Source organism: Podarcis filfolensis (assembly GCF_964270895.1).
Source record: "Podarcis filfolensis genome assembly, chromosome: Z".
Lineage (NCBI taxonomy): Eukaryota > Metazoa > Chordata > Lepidosauria > Squamata > Lacertidae > Podarcis > Podarcis filfolensis.
Genome location: NC_139617.1, coordinates 31,756,606 through 31,777,573, shown reverse-complemented (window position 1 = coordinate 31,777,573; position 20,968 = coordinate 31,756,606). Strand labels below are relative to the sequence as shown.

The window sequence follows — 20,968 nt, the reverse complement described above, 5'->3', positions numbered from 1 at the left end:
ATGCTCTTGGAGCGAGCCCGGGCCGAGAAAGCGGCCCCCGCCGAGGCCTGCGCCTTCGGCCGGAATGCAGGTAAGGGGGACCCGACGGGGCGGCGGCGGAGGCGCGCGGAGGAGGAGGAGGCTTGGCCGTTGGGGCGGCCATCTGGCCTGGGGGTCCGAGGGGGGAAAGAGAGACGGGGAAAGATAAATTAAGGAAGGAAAGGTTGAGAAGCACTTTGAAGGAAACGGAGGCAGAATGGAAGAAAGGAATGGTTTTAAAGAAAGAGAAGGAAAGAAGAAACCCGCAGAGCGCGCAGCGTCCAGCAGGTCTGCGGGGATGTCCTTCTTGCGGGGAGATCTAAGGAGGATAAGGCAACCGGTGTTAGCCGGGATGGGAAGTTGGAGCTCCAGGAAGGCGCTGCCTCCGGTGAGGGCAGGTGGACTGCAGGTGCCTCAAGTCGCTCTTTGGAGAAGGGCAGAGCAGCGCAGGAGGCGCCGGGGGTCCAGTCAGGATGTTGCTACTCTTTGGTGCTATTATTATACTCCGAACTGTTAGCACTATTGGTACTGATTCTATTACAACTGTTACTATTACTACCATCTTTATTGCACTACTGCAAATTATTACAGCTATTACGACTATCACGGCTATCATCCTTACTATTGTAACAACTATTATTAATTTCTCCTCCTAATTATGGTTGATTTCCTGTAAGGAAATTTTCGAGGCTTTGCATCTCCTTCCGCCTTTTTCTACAGCGACCTTATTTACTTGATGCCATTGTATTCATTCATTCATTCATTCATTTTGTTTTGTTTTGTTTTTAAATATTCTTTTGGTGCTGGAGGGGGCGGGTTGTCCTGAGAAGCGACGGAGGGAATCCTTTTCCAAAGTTCATCCTCCCCGGCGGGGGATCGAGCTGTGTCTCTTGGAGATCCATTGGGGAGACCCCCGCTCCAATCCGCTTGGCGCATCGTTTTTTCTATTCGGATGGTACAAAAGCAATCGAAATTCCGTTTTAGAAGTAAAAAAAAAAGGAAAGCAAGAAAGCAAGAAAGAAGAAACATAGGCGGAGGGGGGCGGGGTATGTAGGTTAGGAGTCCTTCAAATATTTTTTGCCAATCATAAATATTTTTATAAATAAAGAAGTAAATAAATAAATGGAGGACCTGATTTTGGGGGAAGGGTGTAATTATTTTGTGTGTGGACATAAGACCAATTTTTTTTGGGGGGGGGTGGAGAAAGAAGGAAAAAAATTTTCGTTCCTTCGGGGGCTTTTCTCTCCTCCATAAAGGCCCTCCCTGCCTGTTCCTTAGGGAGTGCTTTTTGGGGTGTGGGGGCAGAAAAAAGAAATAATAATAATGATAATAACAATAACAATTAATAACAGGTGACCCTTTTATCCCTTGAAATACACACACACGTTACCCCTATTGAGTGCCACGTTAAACTTTTTGGGCGCCAAGTTAAACTCCCCCCCCCAAAATAAATAAATAATAAAATAATAAAATAAAATAAAATAAAATAGGACAAAGGGAATGAATGGGGACAATTCCCAGAGGTGGTGGGTCTGGGAGCCTCGTAACCCTGCACTCGCTTTCCGCTTAACTCTATGAGGCTTACTTTAGAGTAGAGTTGGTCAGGCTTGCACTATAAGGAATTTGATGTTTTTAAAAAAAAACATTCTTTTTTTATTCATTTGTTATTTGCTTTTCAAATTAAGTGTATTTTTTAAAAAAAAAATATTTTTGTCACTGTTGTTATTATTACTGTTATTTGGATGTCTGCAATTCCTGCATTACAGGAGGTTGGCTTAGATGTCCCGAGTCCGAGAAACGGGTGAGTTGCCTCTCCTGTGTGGGTTTGCACTCCCCATAGAGGAGCAAGGTTGCACTTTGGGGGTGCTTCTGAATCCAGCTCTGTCATTACTGGAAGCTCAGGAAGCCTAAGTTGCCAGAAGTGCTTTTTACCAACTGCAGCTGGTTGCACGGCTAAGCTTGGACCGGGAAAGGCTGGCCGCAGTAGTTCATGCATTGGTTACTTCACTACTGATTTCTGCAACGCGCTCAAGGTGTTACTGTTAGTATATAAAGCCCTTAACAACTCGGGACCAGTTTACTTACAAGGGCAACTTACCCAGCACATGCCTACTCAACCACTTTGAGCAGTGGAATTACTACTACTACTACTACTTCTACTACTAATTGTATACTGCCCTTCACCTGAAGATCACAGGGTTGTTCACAACATAAAAATACTAAATGAGAAAACAAAATACATAATAAAAGCAAAAACAAACCAACACCCCAACCCACAAACACATTTTAAAGACCATAGAATGATTGAGCCACATGATACCCATTCCAAATTTGTAAGAACTTGATCATTTAGTGTGGCAGCACCTGTACTTTGGAACTCCCAGCCTATTGATATGAAGCGTGCGCCTTTGCTGAACTCTTTTTGGTGACTGCTAAAAACATTCTTTGTTTGTAGATGCTTAGAGAGTGGAGGTAATTTAAATTGGTTTTAGTATTTTATGTTTTTGTATGTTTTAAAGTATGGTTGTGAATTGTTCTTCATTCTTTTGTTTTATCATTTTGTAAACTGTTTTGAATTTGTTTGTTTTTTTACAATCAAGCGATGTATAAATTTTAGAAAATAAAATAAATAAATAAATAAATAGATGACCCTTGAGGTCCCTTCCAACTCTACAGTTCTAGGATTCTTTGTATGTTCTGCACTACAGTGTTAATACTATGCTGGTAGGTTGCTAAATCACAATGAAATTGTCAATACCTTTGCCTAATGCAATAAACTTATTGAATTGAAATTATTATTATTTATTACCTGCCCTTCTCCCAAAGGGCCCAGGGCAGATTTCAGCATTAAAGTACAATTTTAAAATGACTTAAAAGTATTGCCCCCTTTTGCACTATTCATTTATTTATTGCCTTCTATTCCCCCCTCCCTTTTCTGTCTCCAGTGATCTCAATTCAGCATAAATGGTTCTCTCCCTTTCTTCATTTAATCCAGGGATAGACAAACTCGGCCCTCCAGATATTTTGAGACTACAATTTCCATCATCCCTGACCACTGGTCCTGCTAGCTAGGGATGATGGGATTTGTAGTCCCAAAACATCTGGAGGGCCAAGTTTGCCTATGCCTGGTTTAATCCCTACAACAACACTGCAAGGGAGCTTAGGCTGAGAGGAGGCAGTGACAGACCACCAAGTTCATACCTATTGAGCTTCATGGACCATTGAGCTTCATTTGAATCCTGGCCTCTCCCAGGTTTTAGTCTTCACTGAATACCCAAAACAGTAGAATTATAGAAATGTAGAGTTGGAAGGGACCCTGAGGGTCATCTAGACCAACCCCCTGCAATGCAGGAATCTCAACCTTTCACTAAAAACCTCCAAGGAAGGCAAGTCCACCAACTCTTGCGGGAGTCTGTTCCATTGGTTAATAGCTCTTACACTCAGAAAATTCTTCCTTTTTTCTTGTAACTTGAAGCCATTGGTTCGGGTCCTACCCTTTGGAGCAGGAAGAAACAAGCTTGCTCCATCTTCCGTGTGAGAGCCCTGTCCTCATAAGGCTTGGTTTCCAGACCCTTGGTCACCTTGGCCACCTTATGAGAAAGGTAGGTTGGGCTGAGAGAAGACAGTAATCAGCCCAATGTCCCGCAGTGAGCTTCATGCCCAAGTGGGGATCTGAACCCTGGTTATCTCCCGGGTTCTAATCCTCATTGAATTTCCACAACAACCCTGCAAGGTAGCTTAGGTTAAGCACAATTATCTTTGTGTACGTTTAGGCATGAGAATTCTGCACCAGATAGAATGGATGGACAGCCAGAATCATAGTGCGCAATTCCTGGCCTTGTCCTTCCTGGAGAGTAAATCCTTTTGGCAATCTCTATGGGATTCAAGGGTCCAGCGGATGTTGTTTTTGGGCTGCTGAGTGTGGTCTGCCAATAGACATGTAATACTTTTAAATGGCCTTCACAAATTAAAAGGGAAGAAAACAGGAGTGTCTGCCAGATCTATGGCCTTGATGCCATCCCATGCAAGGCAGACCTCTGCCTCGGGGGGCATCTTGAGACTCCCCCCCCCAATCCAACTGATTTTTTTCCACTCCATTTCTCCATGTTTAATTTTCTGGGGTTTGGGATGTTTGGCCTTCTCTGATAACTTAGACTCTCAGCTACTCACCTTCCATTTTTCTTCTTGTTTAAATACACTCTACTCTAAGGAACTGGAATGGGACAGTGAATTTGCTGTCCTGAGAATGGTTTTTTTTTTTTTTTAAAGTCTGGCTGGATCTAAGTCAAAAATACACATTTGAAATTCAGGGGTGAGCCAAAAAATATAATTTTTTTAAATAAACAAAATAAACCAAAGATAAAGGGAAAGAAATCTTGTTACAGCAGGTTGAAAATAATCTTAGGTAGGACATAATGCAGTGATTTCATTGGACTTATTACCCATCCTTCACCAACAGCTTCCAGGGTGGAGTACAAGTTAATTCTGCCCCCCCCCCCAAGTTAAACCAGATTGCAATTGGAGGAATGGAGCTGCAAACACCCTGGGGGTAAAAGGTAAAGCAGAATGGTGGATTTCTGGTGGCCCAGAATAGCACTGGAAAGCTTTTGGGCTGCACAGAATTTCTCAGCACCCAGCCTGGTGATTCCAATAAACACTGGGGGGGTGGGCAGAATCTGACTGCAAAAGCCATCCAAATCCCTTGGAAGGTGATGGACCCCCACCCTTCATTGGAGACATTTAAGCAGAGGTTTGATGGTCATCTGTCAAGGATGCTTTAGATGGAATTCCTACATTTTGGGGCAACGGGGTGGAGATGACCTTTAGGTCCCTACCAGCCTTACGATTCTGTGATTCTAGTGTTCTCCCTCTGTCCCTCCCCCTCCCCACTTTGCCACCTTTCCCCATATCATCCAAAAGAGGGCCATGGGTGTCTCCCAGTTGTGAATTCTTGGGGTGGGGGTGGGGTCAGCTTGCCCTTCCTGGGTGAGAGTCGTGGTGCTTTTCTCCCCCACGCGTCGTGGGATGCTGCCTTCGAGGAAAAGGACCCCCAAAAGGAAAGGCTGGAGAATAACGGGCAGTAACTCATCCAGCTGGGGAACCTTTTAGCTGATTAAATTGCCTTCCTCCGACCCATTAGCAAATTAAATTTAAATAACTTTGCATATTGCCAACACACAGTATGAAGGGCCTGAGATTAGCTCATGAGGCAACAGAGAGAGAGAGAGAGAGATGCCGCTTTTTAGACGCTGAGATCGGCCTGGCAGTGAGGCGAACATATTATTTAATAATAATAATAATAATAATAATAATAATAATAATAATAATGGGTATTATTGTATGTATACCCCTTTTTATAGCCTTTCCCCCGAGAGGAACTTGAGGCAGGTTACAGTTAAAATAGAAACAAACAAAATGCAGCGTAAACAGAGAGGGGGGGGGAAGCAATCATTTAAAACAATTAAATACACACACACCCCAGTTGCTTCCCAAAATTAATATTATTAAAATTATTATTATTATTTATTAAGTATTCAATTTATATCCTTCGGGGAAGGGTGGGATATAAACCGAATAACTAACTATGTAATTTTATCACTTATTTATTTCATAATCTTCATTTCAGATTAATGGTTTAAATTGTTTAAAAGCCTCAAAGTGGTTTATGAGAAGAATAAAACCATGAAGTTACTGGTAGGAAAAATTAATACTTTCAAAAGTAAAACAGCAACATTGTTTTTAAAGTAACTGAAATTGGTCTTAAAATGTATTATTTGTTTTATGCTATAAGCCGCCCCGAGGTCTCTTAATGAAAGGCGGTAAATAAAGTTAATAAATAATTAGTAGCAATAGTCCTTGCATGCTGTCATCCACATGGCGTCACAGCAGACTTGCAGAATGTTTATGTTACATAAATTATATTTTGCACTGCACACATAATGTGTATTTAGTTTCCAAAAGAAGAAGAAGAAAAAAAAGAAGGTTACACAAGATTCTGCAAAATGCAGCGTTATCAGATAGAATCTGACAGCAATCTACATAGTCCAAGTAAAATTACAGATAGCTGGTTTGATTCATGGGGTGCTTTAGTTGCGATTCTTGCGCTCCAGGGACTCGGGCTAGGTGGCCCTTGGGGGTTCCTTATGACTCTAAAATTCTATGATTCTGTGTACGGGAAAAGCGTACGGGAAAAGCCAGGCTTGGACTTTCGGGACCACTTAGGGGCAAACCGGGACCTTCGAAGACCAGGTCCCTTCGGAGTCCGGCCTCCCTGGCCCCTCCCAGAGGAACACCCCTATCCATCTTCTCCTGCCTGTTTTCCTCACTCTCCTTCTGGGGAACTCCTCGACCCCACCTGCCTGCTGTGCACCATCGATCTTGGGCTCTCGCCTTGATTTCCCCAGGCACCCCCCACCCATTGATCCATGGGCAGTGGAAGACGCTTCTAGCCAGAGCAAAGGGCCGTCCTTTTTGTGTGTGTGGGGGGGGGCACCTGTTCCTTGCGCTCCTTTTTCTTCCTGCGTTTCCTTTGGAAGGAGAATCCACCACCTTTGGAGGTACTGTAATAGGACTACAGAGTTGGATGGGATCTCCAATGGTAATCTAGCCTAACCCCCTGCAATGCAGGAATTAGTGCCTTTGAGGACCAGCCAAGTTGCCTTTTGGGGTCTGCCAGTGGGGGCGGGGCATTTATAACGCTGGTAAAACTGGCCCTTGCCGCTAGAAAACTAGCAGCTCAGGGAGTAATAGAGCCTAAAGGGCAGGATTTCTAGCTGCAGAAAGTTGGGCGGGGGCAGGGGCTTTTGTCTAAGTGCCTTTTATCTATCAACGGGTCTCACGTCCATGGGAGCAAAGTCCGAGCAACGGCTTAATAAGGACATGCAGAAGAGTTCAGTTCCCTTTTCAACGATTACTTTTTGCATGTTTTTATCATCATTCTCTTTTATTATTAAACATAGTAAACCAAAGAAATCGTGTCACAGCTGGTTAAAAGCAGCATAAAGTTTGAAATTGTTGTTCCAGAACATCACAAAAAGTCCCCATGAAACTGTCAGGCTGGTTTATATGTATTCTTTTGCATGCTTTTAACTTTTTGTATTTTCTCTGCCTTTTAATTTGTGGCCACCTGGAGTCTAGGGAAAAGTCAGGATACACATATAATAAATAATATATGCTTAATTAATAATTAATAATAGAAATAATGTTAACCTGTTATAGCGTTTCAATTCTGTGCAAGTTTCAAACTCTCGCTGCCAAATTTTTCTCAGTCATATCATCTTTTGTAGATACTGTTTTGAGGTATCCCCCCTCAAAGCAGTGTGTAAATTGTATGAAATAAATATGAAATTAATTAATAAATAATAGAAAGAAAACGACGAGATAGATGGATTCTTTCAGCAGCAACAAAAAAAAAAAGGACTGATTGATCGAGTGACTGAGTGATTTCTAAACCCTTTATTGTTATGTATTTTTTTAAAAAGGTAAGGTTTATGTATATTTTAATCTTTCTGACCACCTGGGTCTCAAGGCGGCTCACAAGAAATACACGAATGAAAATCAAGCCAATTTGAAAACAGGGATCCTCGATACGCCCAAAACTCAGTTTCTCCACAGCATGGCAGGTTGATCCCCCACTTTTTAAAAAAGCGTAAACTTCCTTCGTTGGAGGTTTTAAAATAGAGGTTGGATGGCCACCTGTCAGGAATACTTAGGCCCCCATTCATCTTCTGCGCCAAAGGGGCTCCTTCACGGTGTACCGTGAAGCAAATAAACCAACTCAGGGACTCACTCAGGGAGGCAACGCTTTGGCTGGAACTCCCAGTAGCCAAGCTACTACATTCAGGGGATGTTTTGAGTTCTTATTGTGAAATATTGATGATAATATTTCAGTCTCCTCTTATTAGTTCTTTCGAAACCTTTAAGACAACATTTTAGTTCTCTGCTAATTGTATGTTCCTTATGTTTCCGCCGGGCCTTTATTTATTTAGTAAAATTTAGTAAAACGTATACAAGTTGATTGTAAAACAAAACTCAGAGCGGCTTTCCTGCTTCAAAATACCCGGCTGCACTGTCGCTGTCCGTGGTGCTGAAGGGGCGGGCGGGGACGTGAGCGGGCAGGCTGGGCTTCCCCCGACCGCGCACCTTAAAGGGGCGGTTCTCGCAGTTCTCCTCTCCGCCCCGCCCCCCAGTCTCCTACGTCCGCCTTGCCCAGTTTGGAGGTGCGGCAGGATGGAGCCCCCCGTCGGCACCCAGACGCTCCTCGCCCTCCTGGCCCGCAGAGGTAAGATGGGGGGCGCGCTCATCTGAAGGGAGACAAGTCCCCACCCAAATAAAATATTGCGAAGGAGGGAAAAGGGAGCGCGCCCCCAATTCTGTCTTCGGATTTGCTCCCCCTCCTCTAGATTCGGGGTGCGGGGGAGAGACGTCCGAAAAAGAGTTGTCTGTCCATCTCGGAAAGGGGAGATCGGAAAGGGGCTGGGGTTGGTGTTGTTGGCTGAGCGGGAGAGAGAAAAGAATGATCGGTGGATCGGGGCCGCCAAGAAACTTCTTGCGAGGGAGGAAGATTTGGAGAGCCCCTCCGCCGAATTGGACCTTTCCCACCATATATATATATATATATATATATATATATATATATATATATATATATTTGCACAATCGCATTTGGGTGGACGGTTAATATAAATCATATAAACGACTACTTTGCAGAAGGAACACAAACGTAGGGAACGGACTGAAAAGGGAAACAGGGGTGCCTAAAAAATATCAAAATAAGCTCTATAACTGAACCACTTTAACGGGGAAATCTATTTCAGATTTTTATCTTACACAATGGATGTTGGTTTATATCATAGATGTATGCTCTGCATTATTTTATGAATATATTGCTACGGACTTCTCATGGCCTTTGGCTGGAACAATAAACTTATTGATTGATTATATGTTTGAGTATAATACATATTATATTAATTATATTATATTATGTTATTAGAAAAAATATCTTAAAAGCTAAAGGCAAAAAGGGGACAATTCCCCCCCCCCCATAATTTCCATGCTGTTGGGCATGATTTTATTGCTTCATCATATAGTATGGTCTGGTTCTATCAATCCGTATTATTATTATTATTATTATTATTATTATTATTATTATTCCCATGGCCAGCTGATTCCTATAATAAAGAAAGAGAAACAATGAATATCAATAATCGGAAATCAGCATATTATAATGTAACCTTCTCCGAAACTGAGTGGGTTTCAGGTATATACAGAAATGTCTCCTTAGATGTTCTTGATTTTCGATTTTGAGTTTTAAGTTGTGTTTGCATTTACAATGGCATCAAAAATTCAGTAATAATAATAATAATCCCGTAATTAAAAAGTAAAATGGGGAATGAATGCCAATCGGCCAGTCGTACACACAGGATTGTTTTAGTCTCAGCGGAGAAAATCTATTTATTTATGCTATTTATTTGTGGTTTGTTTTGTATATTAATATCATATTTTTAAAGAAAGGATGGAAGGGTTCCTGTGAGAGTCTTACTGCTCCATGCAACTGAGTTATCGCCGTCCTGGTAAATGCATCGGCTTGTGATTGGGGGCGGGGGCGTTTTCGCGCCTGAACCTTTCTCCAGCTGCTCTCCGGCGAAAAGGGAACTAAAAACCGTAAAAAGAAATCAAGCCAACCGTCCCCCGTCCCCCGTGAGGAGACTTGAGCCTAGTTAGGGTCAAGCTGGAGAACTGTTATTATTTTAAACCTGGGGAATTTTAAATTTTCGTTTGGGGAAGGTTATTTTGTTTTGGAAAGTATTTTTTTATTTATTTCGTTTGCGAAGACTCATAGAATCATAGCAGAGTTGGAAGGGGCCCAAAGAATCATCTAGTACAGCCCTCAGCAGTACAGGAATCAATCACAGAGTCTTTGTGGTTCTTTTTCGTGAGAAAAGGTTAAGAAATGACCCGTCCTGGCTGTTGGTTGCACTTCTCACAAACCGTGTCTGGAACCCAGAGAAAGGAAATCATGTGTAGAAACGGACACTCAAATAAGTCATTCCGGCTTTTTTGGTGGAGGGTGGAGTCAAGTTCTGGCCCAGGAGGGGGAAAACTTGATTGGTTTCAAGCTTGGATCCTCTTCCCAACAACAACAACAACAACATCAACAACAACAACAACACTTCATGTGTTTAGTTGAGTGTCTCCTTGAACTAAGAGAGACAAAAACTTTCTCTTTTTCGCACTCCTCCAATTATGCACTATGTTTTGTTCAATTTTCTAAATAAAGTGCTATCAGGATTTATTTTCAATTTTACAGATATAGATATAGGTAAATGCGAATTAACAACAACAACAACAGTTTTCATTCATTTTCATATTATTTTGCTATAAATTAATGTAAAGGCATATTTCGGTTGAAGCTGTTCCTCAATTTCGGTGTGTGTGTGTGTGTATTCCTGTGGTTGATGCGGCTGTGATAGTTAAAACAACAATAAACGTCAAATAGATTAATCATCATCATGAATTTATTCATTGCCCGCCCTTCACCCTAAGGTCCCAGGGCGGGTTGCAGCACTAAAACCCAGTATTTAAAAAAACATTTAAAACAACACACGACCCTAAATTTAAGGTGAGTCCTAAAATCCCGAACTGCTGTGTCAAAAGCAATGCATCTGAACCGCTGACGTCTTTCGCCAGAAAAAAGTTCAAGGAAAGGAAGTATCTAAAATAAATCAGTAGCGCGCACAAAAATACTCTCGGGGATATGACGACTGCCGCGACTGAAAACGAAAACCAGCCTTGTGTTAAAAAAGGGGGGCGGGGGAGGCACTTGAAACTCGTCGAAACCCAAATTTCCAGAAAGGAAAACAAACAAATAACAGAGTAATAATAATAACAACAACAGAATAAAATAAGAAAGAAACAAAACGCGAAGGAAAAGCAAGGAAAGCTCCAGGCAAAAACGAGGCAGGGCTGGATGTTTTAAAACCACATTTTGAGCCTTGATTTGTTTCTGCACCCTGCCCGCGACTGGGCGCGCGCGCGGTGGGGGAGTGAATCCTTATCGTATATTTATTTCGTCTGCCAAGGCCATGATCCTGCTACCTTGCTTCTGAGCCAACGTGCCTTAGGATCGGGTTGCTCCTTAAACAATCCATTTCTCTCTGTCTCCCCACCTCCCAGTTCCTGGGGATGCCAGTGGGCGGCTCGCTTCCCAGTGGAAGTGAAGGGGGGGGGGCAGGAAAGACATTGTGCTCCCCCACCCCGAAAAAGGCTCACCGGCATCCATCCGCAAGGCGCTGTGCGGCTGCTCAAGAACTGGGCGCGCAAGAGGCAGAAGTGAGGGGAGAGCGACATGCCTAGATTAATCACTCAATTACTGAATTGAGCGAACTAATCTGCATGTCTCTAAAATCTCCAGGTTGTTTTCTTTTTAACACCTGTAACGGAAATATTCTATTATGTTTTTAATTTTTATTTATGTATTTATCACTGTATTTACCGGCCATAAGGCCTTTGGGGGATCATAGAATCGTTGAGTTTGAAGGGAAAGTCTTTGTTTCTGGCAACATTTGAGATCAGTGGCTGGGAGAACATTTTAAACTTCTTTTAGAATGCTTTAAAAATGGTTTGGTTTTTTTTAATAAATAAAATCATTGATGTATTAGAATCAGCATTGCAGAATTGGAAGGGACCATGAGGGCCATCTAGTCCAGCCCCCTGCACTGCAGGAATCACAGCTAAAGGATCATAGCATTCTAGAAGGGGGCCAGTGGCAGACTTTGGGCTCTCAAATTTCAGCAGCACCCTGTGCAACGCAGAAAAAAACTCAGCGCACCCACCTCTCAGGCTCCGTCCTACACTAAGGGGATCCGAAAAGCCATCTAGTTAAGCCCACTGCAATGTGGTGCCAAAAACTGGACTCCAGGTGAGGTCTGAGCAGGGCAGAATGGAGCAGTACTATTCCTTCCCTTGCTCTGGCCTAAAATCTCATTAGCCCTTTTTGCTGCTGCATCAAACCCGTTCCAAGATTGCAAACACCTGGCTTGACAGGTGTCTCTGTGTCTTTCTCCCCGACAGAGGTCCCGCTATGCGCAGGGTGCAACCAGCACATTGTGGACCGCTTCATCCTGAAGGTGCTGGACCGGCACTGGCACAGCAAGTGCCTGAAGTGCAGTGATTGTCAAGTCCAGCTAGCGGAGAAGTGCTTCAGTCGCGGGGAGAGCGTCTACTGCAAAGAGGACTTCTTTAAGTGAGTCCTGGGGGTGGAGGAGGAGGGGGATCAAATGGGCCACAAGGGAGTGCGTTTCCTAAGGGGAGATCCCTATTGGGATCCACCCCCTGTGCAACAAAATAAGGTCACAGAATCAAAGAATCACAGAAGGGGAAGGAATCCTCCTAAGGCCATCTGGTTCAAGTCCCTACAATGTAGGAATCACAACTAAATAATTGCAAGCCTTGCCTGGAGGTAGGACTCAGGCCAATTCATATCCTGCAAAAGTCAAAGAAAGAGTTGTCCATTGGAGGCATAAGAACACCAGCAGAGCCATGCAGGATCAGGCCAGTGGCCTGTCTAGTCCAGCCACCAGTCCTCATTGTGGCCAGGTTTATGATGACAGTGGTACCTCCATGCCCAGGGGCAGTCTACTCCTGAACACCAGGTGGTGGGGAACCGGAGAGTTGCTGTTGCGCTTGGATCCTGCTTGTGGGCTTGTTGGTCACTGTGAGGACAGGATGCTGTATGACATAGACTCCCTTTAGCCCAATCCAGCAGCCAGGCTCTTGTTATGTTCTAATGGAACCTCCAGGTCCAGAGGCAGTCTATCTCAGTTCCTAGGTTCTGGGGGCATTTGGCCGCTGTGAGAACAGGATGCTGGACTAGATGGGCCCCCTTTGGCCTGATCCACCTGCAACAACCAGATTTTGCTTGGGCATGGACAGAATTCCCCTCCCATCATGAATAAAGACAGCCAGCTCCCTGTACCACTTGCACTTGCATTATGGACTTTCAGGGGGATGAATGCACATGACTCCAGATTTCACTCTGTGTCCATTTTTTGGGAAGGTGTCCCAGCATGCTCCTGGGCCCCTTCAACAGCAGAATTGTACAATAAATTCCCCATTTGTAAGTTCTCAAATCTTTCACTGTGGTAGCACCTACACTTTGGAACTCCCTGTCTATTGATATCAGGCAGGCACCTTCTTCAGAGTACTCTTTTTGGCACCAGCTAAAAACATTTTTTTGTTTAGACAAACCTCTCCAGACATTGAGAAAGTTGGTGTGAGTTTTAATTTAGTCTATTATTATTTTAACTTTTCAAAAGTCTTAAATTGTTATTAATTCTTCTTATTGGTAACTTTATTGTTTCATCTTTTTGGAAACAGCTGTGAGGCTTTTTTTTAGTATCAAGCAATGTATAAATTTTATGAGATAAAATTTGTCCCTGCTGATTTATTTCAAGAGGCTTTGCTGCAGTTGTTTAATTAAAGATGAGTTTTAATTTGTCTTTAGTCTATTGGTTATTTTAACTTTTTGAATTTCTTACATTATTGTCAATTTTTCTTAGTGATCATTTTAATGCTTTATCTTTTTTGTAAAATGACTGAGATTTTTTTATTTTTTATTTTTACAATTGAGCAGCATACAATATCTTATGAAATAAGTAAATAATAAATAAGTACATCCAGGAGCTGTCAATTGACTATGGGATCATCTTCTTTGCATCATAGAACCATAGAACTGGAAGGGATCCCAAGGATTACCTAATTCAGTGCTTCCCAAATTTGGGCCTCCTGCTGCTTTTGAACTACAATTCCCATCATCCCTGAACACTGGTCCTGCTAGCTAGGGATGATGGGAGTTGTAGTCCAAAAAAACAGCTGGAGACCCAAGTTTGGGAAACCCTGATCTAGTCCAACCCCCGCAAGGCAAATTATCCTGGACCACAACAGGAATGTAGTTTCTTCAGCAATGATAGGAAAATTTCAAGGAAGGAATCAGAACATATTAATTTACAGAATCATAGGATTGTAGAGTTGGAAGGGGTACCAAGAGTCATCTAGTCCAACCCTCTGCCATGCAAGAATCATAACTAAAGCTCTCTTCCTTTCAATGACCAAACAGGAGGTTTGGGACCAAATGTGCGGCCTGTCAACAGGGGATTCCTCCAACACAGGTTGTGCGGAGAGCCCAAGACTTCGTCTACCACCTCCACTGCTTCTCCTGTGTTGTCTGCAAGCGGCAGCTGGCCACAGGGGACGAATTCTACCTCATGGAGGACAGTCGCCTGGTTTGCAAAGCTGACTACGAGACAGCCAAGCAGAGAGGTGGGTCACACCCAGAAGGCTCCCTGTTATTTCATCTCCAATATTTATGGAGCATTTTCACCATAGATGGTCACAAAGTGGTGCTCACTTTGAGGGGCTTGCCTCCCCTAGTACGGAGTGTCTTGGCACACTCATTGTCACATGGATTTTTTATCTGCTTTGAAAGTTCTCCAACCTCTCTTTACACCTGGGGTGGGTGAGGTATTTTCTGTTGAGGACCACATTCTATCAGGGGGAATTTGTCAGGGGGTATATGATGGAAATGGGCAGAGCCAGAGTTACTTGGTCAGTTTCCCTAAGAAAATTGGAAACAGATTTTGGAGGTGTTGATTCCTAAATTTTATTCCAATCCATTAGAAGAATTTGTGTGCTGATATCTGATTCCCATATCGTTTGAAGGGGTTCCATAGATCCGTAAGTTACATTAAGCAATAAAGAGTACCATTTAACTCTTCCCCCCGCCTCTATCCATTGTGTTTAATAAATTTTCAGTTTTTGTCAAGGGCCTCAGAGCTTGTATTTTTACATACGCTTTTATAATAAAACTATCTATTTGATTAAACTAAATCCAGCTTGTGTAAAAATGTGACAAAGTTTATTTTATTGGGTTAATGGAGGCTGATTATTGGTATAAAAATCTCACTATGTGTGTAAATATTCGGATTCCCAAATTATTTCTCCCTTGCTGGAAAAAAATCCAGGTGATGTGATATTGGGATTAATGAAGAAATAACAGATGCAAGTTTAGGTTGCCAGGTTTTCCAATAGTACAATATGAACAGTACAATTAGTAAATTGATTCCATAGAATTGAATCGTAGAATTGTAGATTTGGAAGGGATGCCAAAGGTCACCTTGTCCAGTCTCCTACTATGCAGGATTTGTTATAGAGTTCAGTCCCATTTATGTTGAATTGTTTATACCATTAGTTCAAAAGAGACCAGAGAAATGAAGCACTGGCGAACTCTTTCCAGAGCTATGTGGATTGAATGGACAGCTCAGATTTGGAAAAAAACAGACGTGTGAAATTAGAACAAGAAGGAAAAACAACATAACAAAGGACTTTAAAAAAGTTTGGGCAGGCTTTATTTCATTTTTAATATCTAAGGAATATGGCTTTCAACCGCCTATTGGAAATTTATGGAAAAGCATGCATGTACACAGACATGCGCATAAAAGTTACTAGACACTTTTTGTTCTGAGGAGGGTAGGGAGACAAGGTTAGGGGCGGAAAAAAATGTTTGCTTGTATTATTTTGGATATATGGAAAAAACAATAAAGAATTCTTAAAAAAACCAAAAAACCAAAAACAAAACCCACAATCCAGAGAATTGGATGGGCTGGGGGTTGATTTAGGGTCATAGGTTTGTGGCTCCTGGAGCTTTGGGATCTTTGATGCCTTGTCTATTGGGGACATTTGCAGAAGCAGAGTCCACAGCGAAGAGACCCCGCACGACAATCACAGCCAAGCAACTGGAGACCTTGAAAAATGCATACAACAATTCCCCCAAGCCGGCCCGGCATGTGAGGGAACAGCTTTCCTCCGAGACCGGCCTGGATATGAGGGTGGTCCAGGTGAGTGACCCTAACTGAGGGCGGGTGGGGCAAGGGAGGAAGCAGGCATTTTCCAGCAAGCATTTTAACTAATGCTTGATTATATATATATATATATATATATATATATATATATATATATATATACTGATTCTGAATTGCATCTTTGCAAACTGCTTAGAGACCATTATAGTTAAGAGTATATAAACTGTTTAAATAAAGAGAAAGAGAGAGAAGAGTGTGTGCTGGGTTGGCAAAATAGTTGCTGGTATGTTACTAATATCGACTATCACCCAACTGCGACAGCTGCAGGTATTCCTGAACTGGGAAAGCACTGCCATAGTAGTTCATGCACTGGTTACTTCAAGGTTGGATTACTGCACTGAGCCCTCTGTGGGGCTTCCCTCATGCTTGATCCATAGGCTGCAGCCACTGCAGAATGTTGAAGCACAATTGCTGGCTGGACTGGTGCCTTGTCAGCATATAACACCTGTGCTCAGAGATCTGCTATGATTGCTGATTTGCTGCTGAACCAAGTTCAAGTTGTTAGTGTTAGTATATATAAAACCTTAACAACTTGCGACAAGTTTACCTATGAGATTGCCTTACCCATCATGCGCCCTCTTGACTGCTTCAATCAGCAGAATTGGCACTAATATAGGTGCCACATAATAATTATACCTTTGTAAGAATTTGGTCTTTTGGTTTGGTAGCTTTGGAACTCCCTGCCTCTAGATATCAAGCAAGCAGGCACCTTCACGGTACTCTTTTTGGCAGCTGCTAAAAACATTCTCATTTAGACAAAGGGGTCCAGATGCCTAGAAAGTTGTTGTAGATTTTAATCTACTTTTCTATGTTTTAGATTTTTCTTGATTTTATTGTTTTATCTTCTTGTAAACAGCTTTGGGTGCTGTTTTTTTAAAAAAACTTTTGAGTAGTGTATAAATTTTATGAAACAAACAAACAATTATTAATATAAATATTTGCTTTGCTTTGATATTTTTTGTTCTGCTTTTCCAACAACGGATGTTGAGCTCAATGCACAATAATCACAATGGCATTAAGAACAACAAAAGATTGCAATCCTTATAACATGCAAATAAAGCAAACACAGCAATAAATTCATCAAAGCAATTTGGCATTTAAATGTGCTGTTAAATATTGTCTATTTGTCCTATTACATGCATGTTTTGAATTGTTGTACTGTAATGCAAAAGCGATAAATAAAATTATTTATCTGCTTGGATAATTAACCGTTAATAAAAAATTAACTGCTTGGACACCTTCAGGTAACGAATGGCTAACTGGAGGTAGGAATACCAATAAATATTTATTTATTCAATGTCTTCCCTGCCCTTCACCACAAGGTTACAGCAATTTAAAAACACAGGGCTTTTTTTCAACTAAGTTTTTCTCAGAGTAGACCTACTGGAATGAATGACCATGGCTAAGGTAGTTTCATTAATTCCAACATATCTACTCTAAATAAAACTTAGTTGAATACTCCCCCCCCAAAGTTTAAAACAAATTACTGCCACAAGGCCAGGGTAAAGTGGTGCATCTTCAATATATTATTTGCTTATGCTATAAAATTAAATACCACCTGGTTGTTAAAAAAGACCCTTCAAGGCAGTTTACAAAAAGATAAAACGATAAAATCAAGTAACAGTACTTGAAAATGTACAAAACTTTCTAAGCATCTGGGTAGGCTTGTCTAAACATGAATGTTTGAGCAGGTGCCAAAATATCCAGAGGCAGGGAGTTCCAAAGTGTAGTTGCTGCTACACTAAAGAATCAAGTTCATATGCTAGGATTATTATTATTATTATTATTATTATTATTATTATTATTATTGACATTTATATACCGCCCTATACTCACAGATATACCTATACCTGATGGAAACTAATAGCATTTCTGTGGTGACAGAATCCCACAACTTCAAAGGTCAATATAAACTTGTATATTGTAAATGTGGGCTTGAACTTGTAGCAGATGCCCAACCCTCAGAAAAATAAAAATAAGTGAGAAATGGACATCTCTGGGGAAATGTCCATGTTGCAGTGAGAGGTGAATTGCAGCTCCCAGGATGGTAGTGGCTTTCTCAGGAGCACTTAAACGTTGCCGATTTAAGAGCTTCTCCTGGCCGCCTCCTCAGGTTTGGTTCCAGAATCGGAGAGCGAAAGAGAAGCGGCTCAAGAAAGACGCTGGGAGGCAGAGGTGGGGGCAATACTTCCGGAACATGAAGCGGTCAAGAGGGAACTCTAAATCTGACAAGGAGAGCATCCAGGAAGAGGGCCCAGACAGCGACGCTGAGGTCTCCTTCACAGGTACATAGAATTGTAGAACTGCATACCCTCCAATATTTCTCCAATGAAAATAGGGGCGCTCTATTCCATATTAATAACAATGTTATTATTTATACTCCACTCATCTGACTGGGTTGCCCCAGCCGCTCTGGGTGGCTTCCAATGTATATAAAAACATAATAAAACAATAAGCATTTTTTAAAAAATGACTTCCTATACAGGGCTGACATCAGATGTCTTCTAGAGGTTGTATCTCCTTGGTTCAGGTGTTGCATAACTCCATACCCTCCAATTTGTTATGCTTGGTGATTGTTGTTGTTTTTTTTATTCAACAAAGTTTGTAAAAATAAAATAAAAATAAAGCTGTTCTCTCTTTCCCCCCTCTTCCAGATGAACCATCTATTTCTGAGATCAGCCACACCAACGGAGTCTATGGCAGCCTTGGGGAAAACTCTCCTGCCCTGGGGCGGCCGGCTGGGGGCAATGGAGGCTTCTCCCTGGAGCACAGTGGACTCCCGGTTCCAGACCAGTATCATGACCTCCGCCCTACCAGCCCTTTGCAGGCCCTGCCTGGCCACCAGCCCTTGATGTCCAGCCTGGTTTACCCTGATGGTGGCCTCAGCCTGGTGGGGCAGAGTGGACAGGGAGTGCCCCAGCCCATGAGGGTGCTGGCAGGGAATGGACCCAGCTCGGACCTCTCCACGGGGAGCAGCGGGGGCTACCCAGACTTCCCTGCGAGTCCTGCCTCATGGCTGGACGAAGTGGATCATGCCCAGTTTTGATGGAGCCCATCACATCTGGCAAGGGTGTGCGCGCTCCTTTGAGACTTTTAAAAAATGGAATGACAATGTTATCTCAACTGGCGTTGGGATCGGCCAGCAAAGATGATGGAGGAAATCCTCCTACAACATCCACTGCCCCAACTGCAGGACTAGCCCCATATTAGGGGCATGTGTGGAAAAATATATATATGGACCAAGATGCCTTTTGGGCCTGACTGACAGTCTGGAAGTGATTCCTGGGCTGGGCCACTTGCCATTGAACCACAGGGCCAGGCAACCCTACTGATGGCACCAAATGGTTAGGGGAAATGCCAGGAAATTTCGGTATTTCCCCTAAGGATGGTTGCAGCTTCTGTACAGGGTGCTGTGCGGCTGAGCGCCTAACAGACCTTGTGCTTTCCATAAGATATATGTGTGTCTGGGGAGGGATGTTAATTTTGTTTTTGTTTCTATTTTTTTAAATAACACTGTTCTCCATACATCTCTCAGTGGAAGGACTGGCTTTTCTGCCATCCCAGGCCTATCAGAAGCTCTTGAAAAAATTACATAGCTTCAAAATTGCTTTCCACAGTGAAAAGAAAGGTGTGTGTATGTGTGTGTGTGTGAATACTTCCAAGAGGTGAGATATTTTGAGGAAATACCCTTCTAAGAAGACTCTTAAAAGAATATGAGAGAGAGAGAGAGAGAGGGAGGGAGGGAGAATGGGTTTTTTCCTTTTTTTAAAAAATGCATGCACCCAAGACATAGGTTTTCAAATGCCAATGATGCAATGTTCTTTCTTTCTTTTTTCTTTTATGGCCAAGGTGGCCCTAATTTGTAGGCTACTAGCTGTATTATTTCCATCATGCTGTGAATAAGGTGTATTAATTACAGAACCGGTTCTCATTTTATCATAGGCTCATAGAGATCAGTGGTCTGTATGTGTCATTCATCTCCTGGAGTGGGAAATGGGGTTTGTGTGCTTTTTCAAGTTACTCCTTTTAAAAGTGGTTCTTCTGTGCAATGTCAGGGAGCCTGGCATAGTTGCCAGGAATGGCGGTGACACAAAGGGATCCCAAGGGTCATCTAATCCAATCCCCTGCAATAACTGTGAGCCCTGGCCTTCACTGCTCCACTCCCCCTCCATGTTTCCTAATTGGAGAGAAGGTGAAAAAAAACACCCCACCCCACGCATCTCCCCACACTTCTTTACTTTCTCTCCAAGCAGTGTAGGCAACTGGGTGGGAAGGTGGGTGCTGGAGGCCAATGGAGTGAGACCTACATTGTCACAGGCTTCCTATTTCCCTGCAATTTTGGGACGTGGGTGGCACTGTGGTCTAAGCCACTGAGCCTCTTGGGCTTGCCGATCAGAAGGTTGGCAGTTTGAATCCCAGCAATGGGGTGAGCTCCTGTTGCTCTGTCCCAGCTCCTGCCAACCTAGCAGTTTGAAAGCATGCCAGTGCAAGTAGATAAATAGATACTGCTACAGCAGGAAGGTAAATGGCATTTCTGTTTGCTCTGGTTTCTGTCCTGTTGTGCCAGAAGTGGTTAGTCCTGCTGGCCACATGACCCGGAAAGCTGTCTGTGGACCAATGCCGGCTCACTCAGCCTGAAAGCGAGATGAGTGCCGCAAACCCATAGTCGCCTTTGACTGGACTTAACTGTCCAGGGGTCCTTTACCTTTTTTCACCTACAGGCTTCCTGTTTCCCTGCAATCCCACATAATGGGGGGATGGGATGCTGCTTCCCTGATCAAAGGCATTCCTGTCAATTCGTTGTAAGGGTTTTATTCCCTTCAGCAACAAAGAGCCTTGTTGGACCTCGAAGGCTTATAAATGTATTTAAAAGCGTTTATAATATCCTTGAATGTTAAAAAAAAAAGGTGATGCTGCGAACTATCTAAAAATGAACAATATTTCATTAAAACACACAGCCCCAAACCAGCAAATCAGCAATATGAAAACATGCAAAAGCATGGCAGGGTGAATAAAACAGAAATTTGGATGAT

General features: G+C 42.7%; 1 protein-coding gene across 1 annotated transcript; it reads left to right on the top strand.

The window, feature by feature from the left end:
• On the top strand, positions 1-20,439 carry LHX3 (LIM homeobox 3; the record flags this gene model as incomplete). Its single annotated transcript, XM_083595286.1, has 6 exons — positions 1-70; positions 12,091-12,262; positions 14,135-14,337; positions 15,760-15,911; positions 18,049-18,220; positions 18,590-20,439. The coding sequence occupies 6 exons, from the start codon at positions 1-3 to the stop codon at positions 18,979-18,981; spliced, it is 1,161 nt and encodes a 386-aa protein (XP_083451412.1). The 3' UTR covers positions 18,982-20,439.
• Positions 20,440-20,968: the final 529 nt, after the last annotated feature.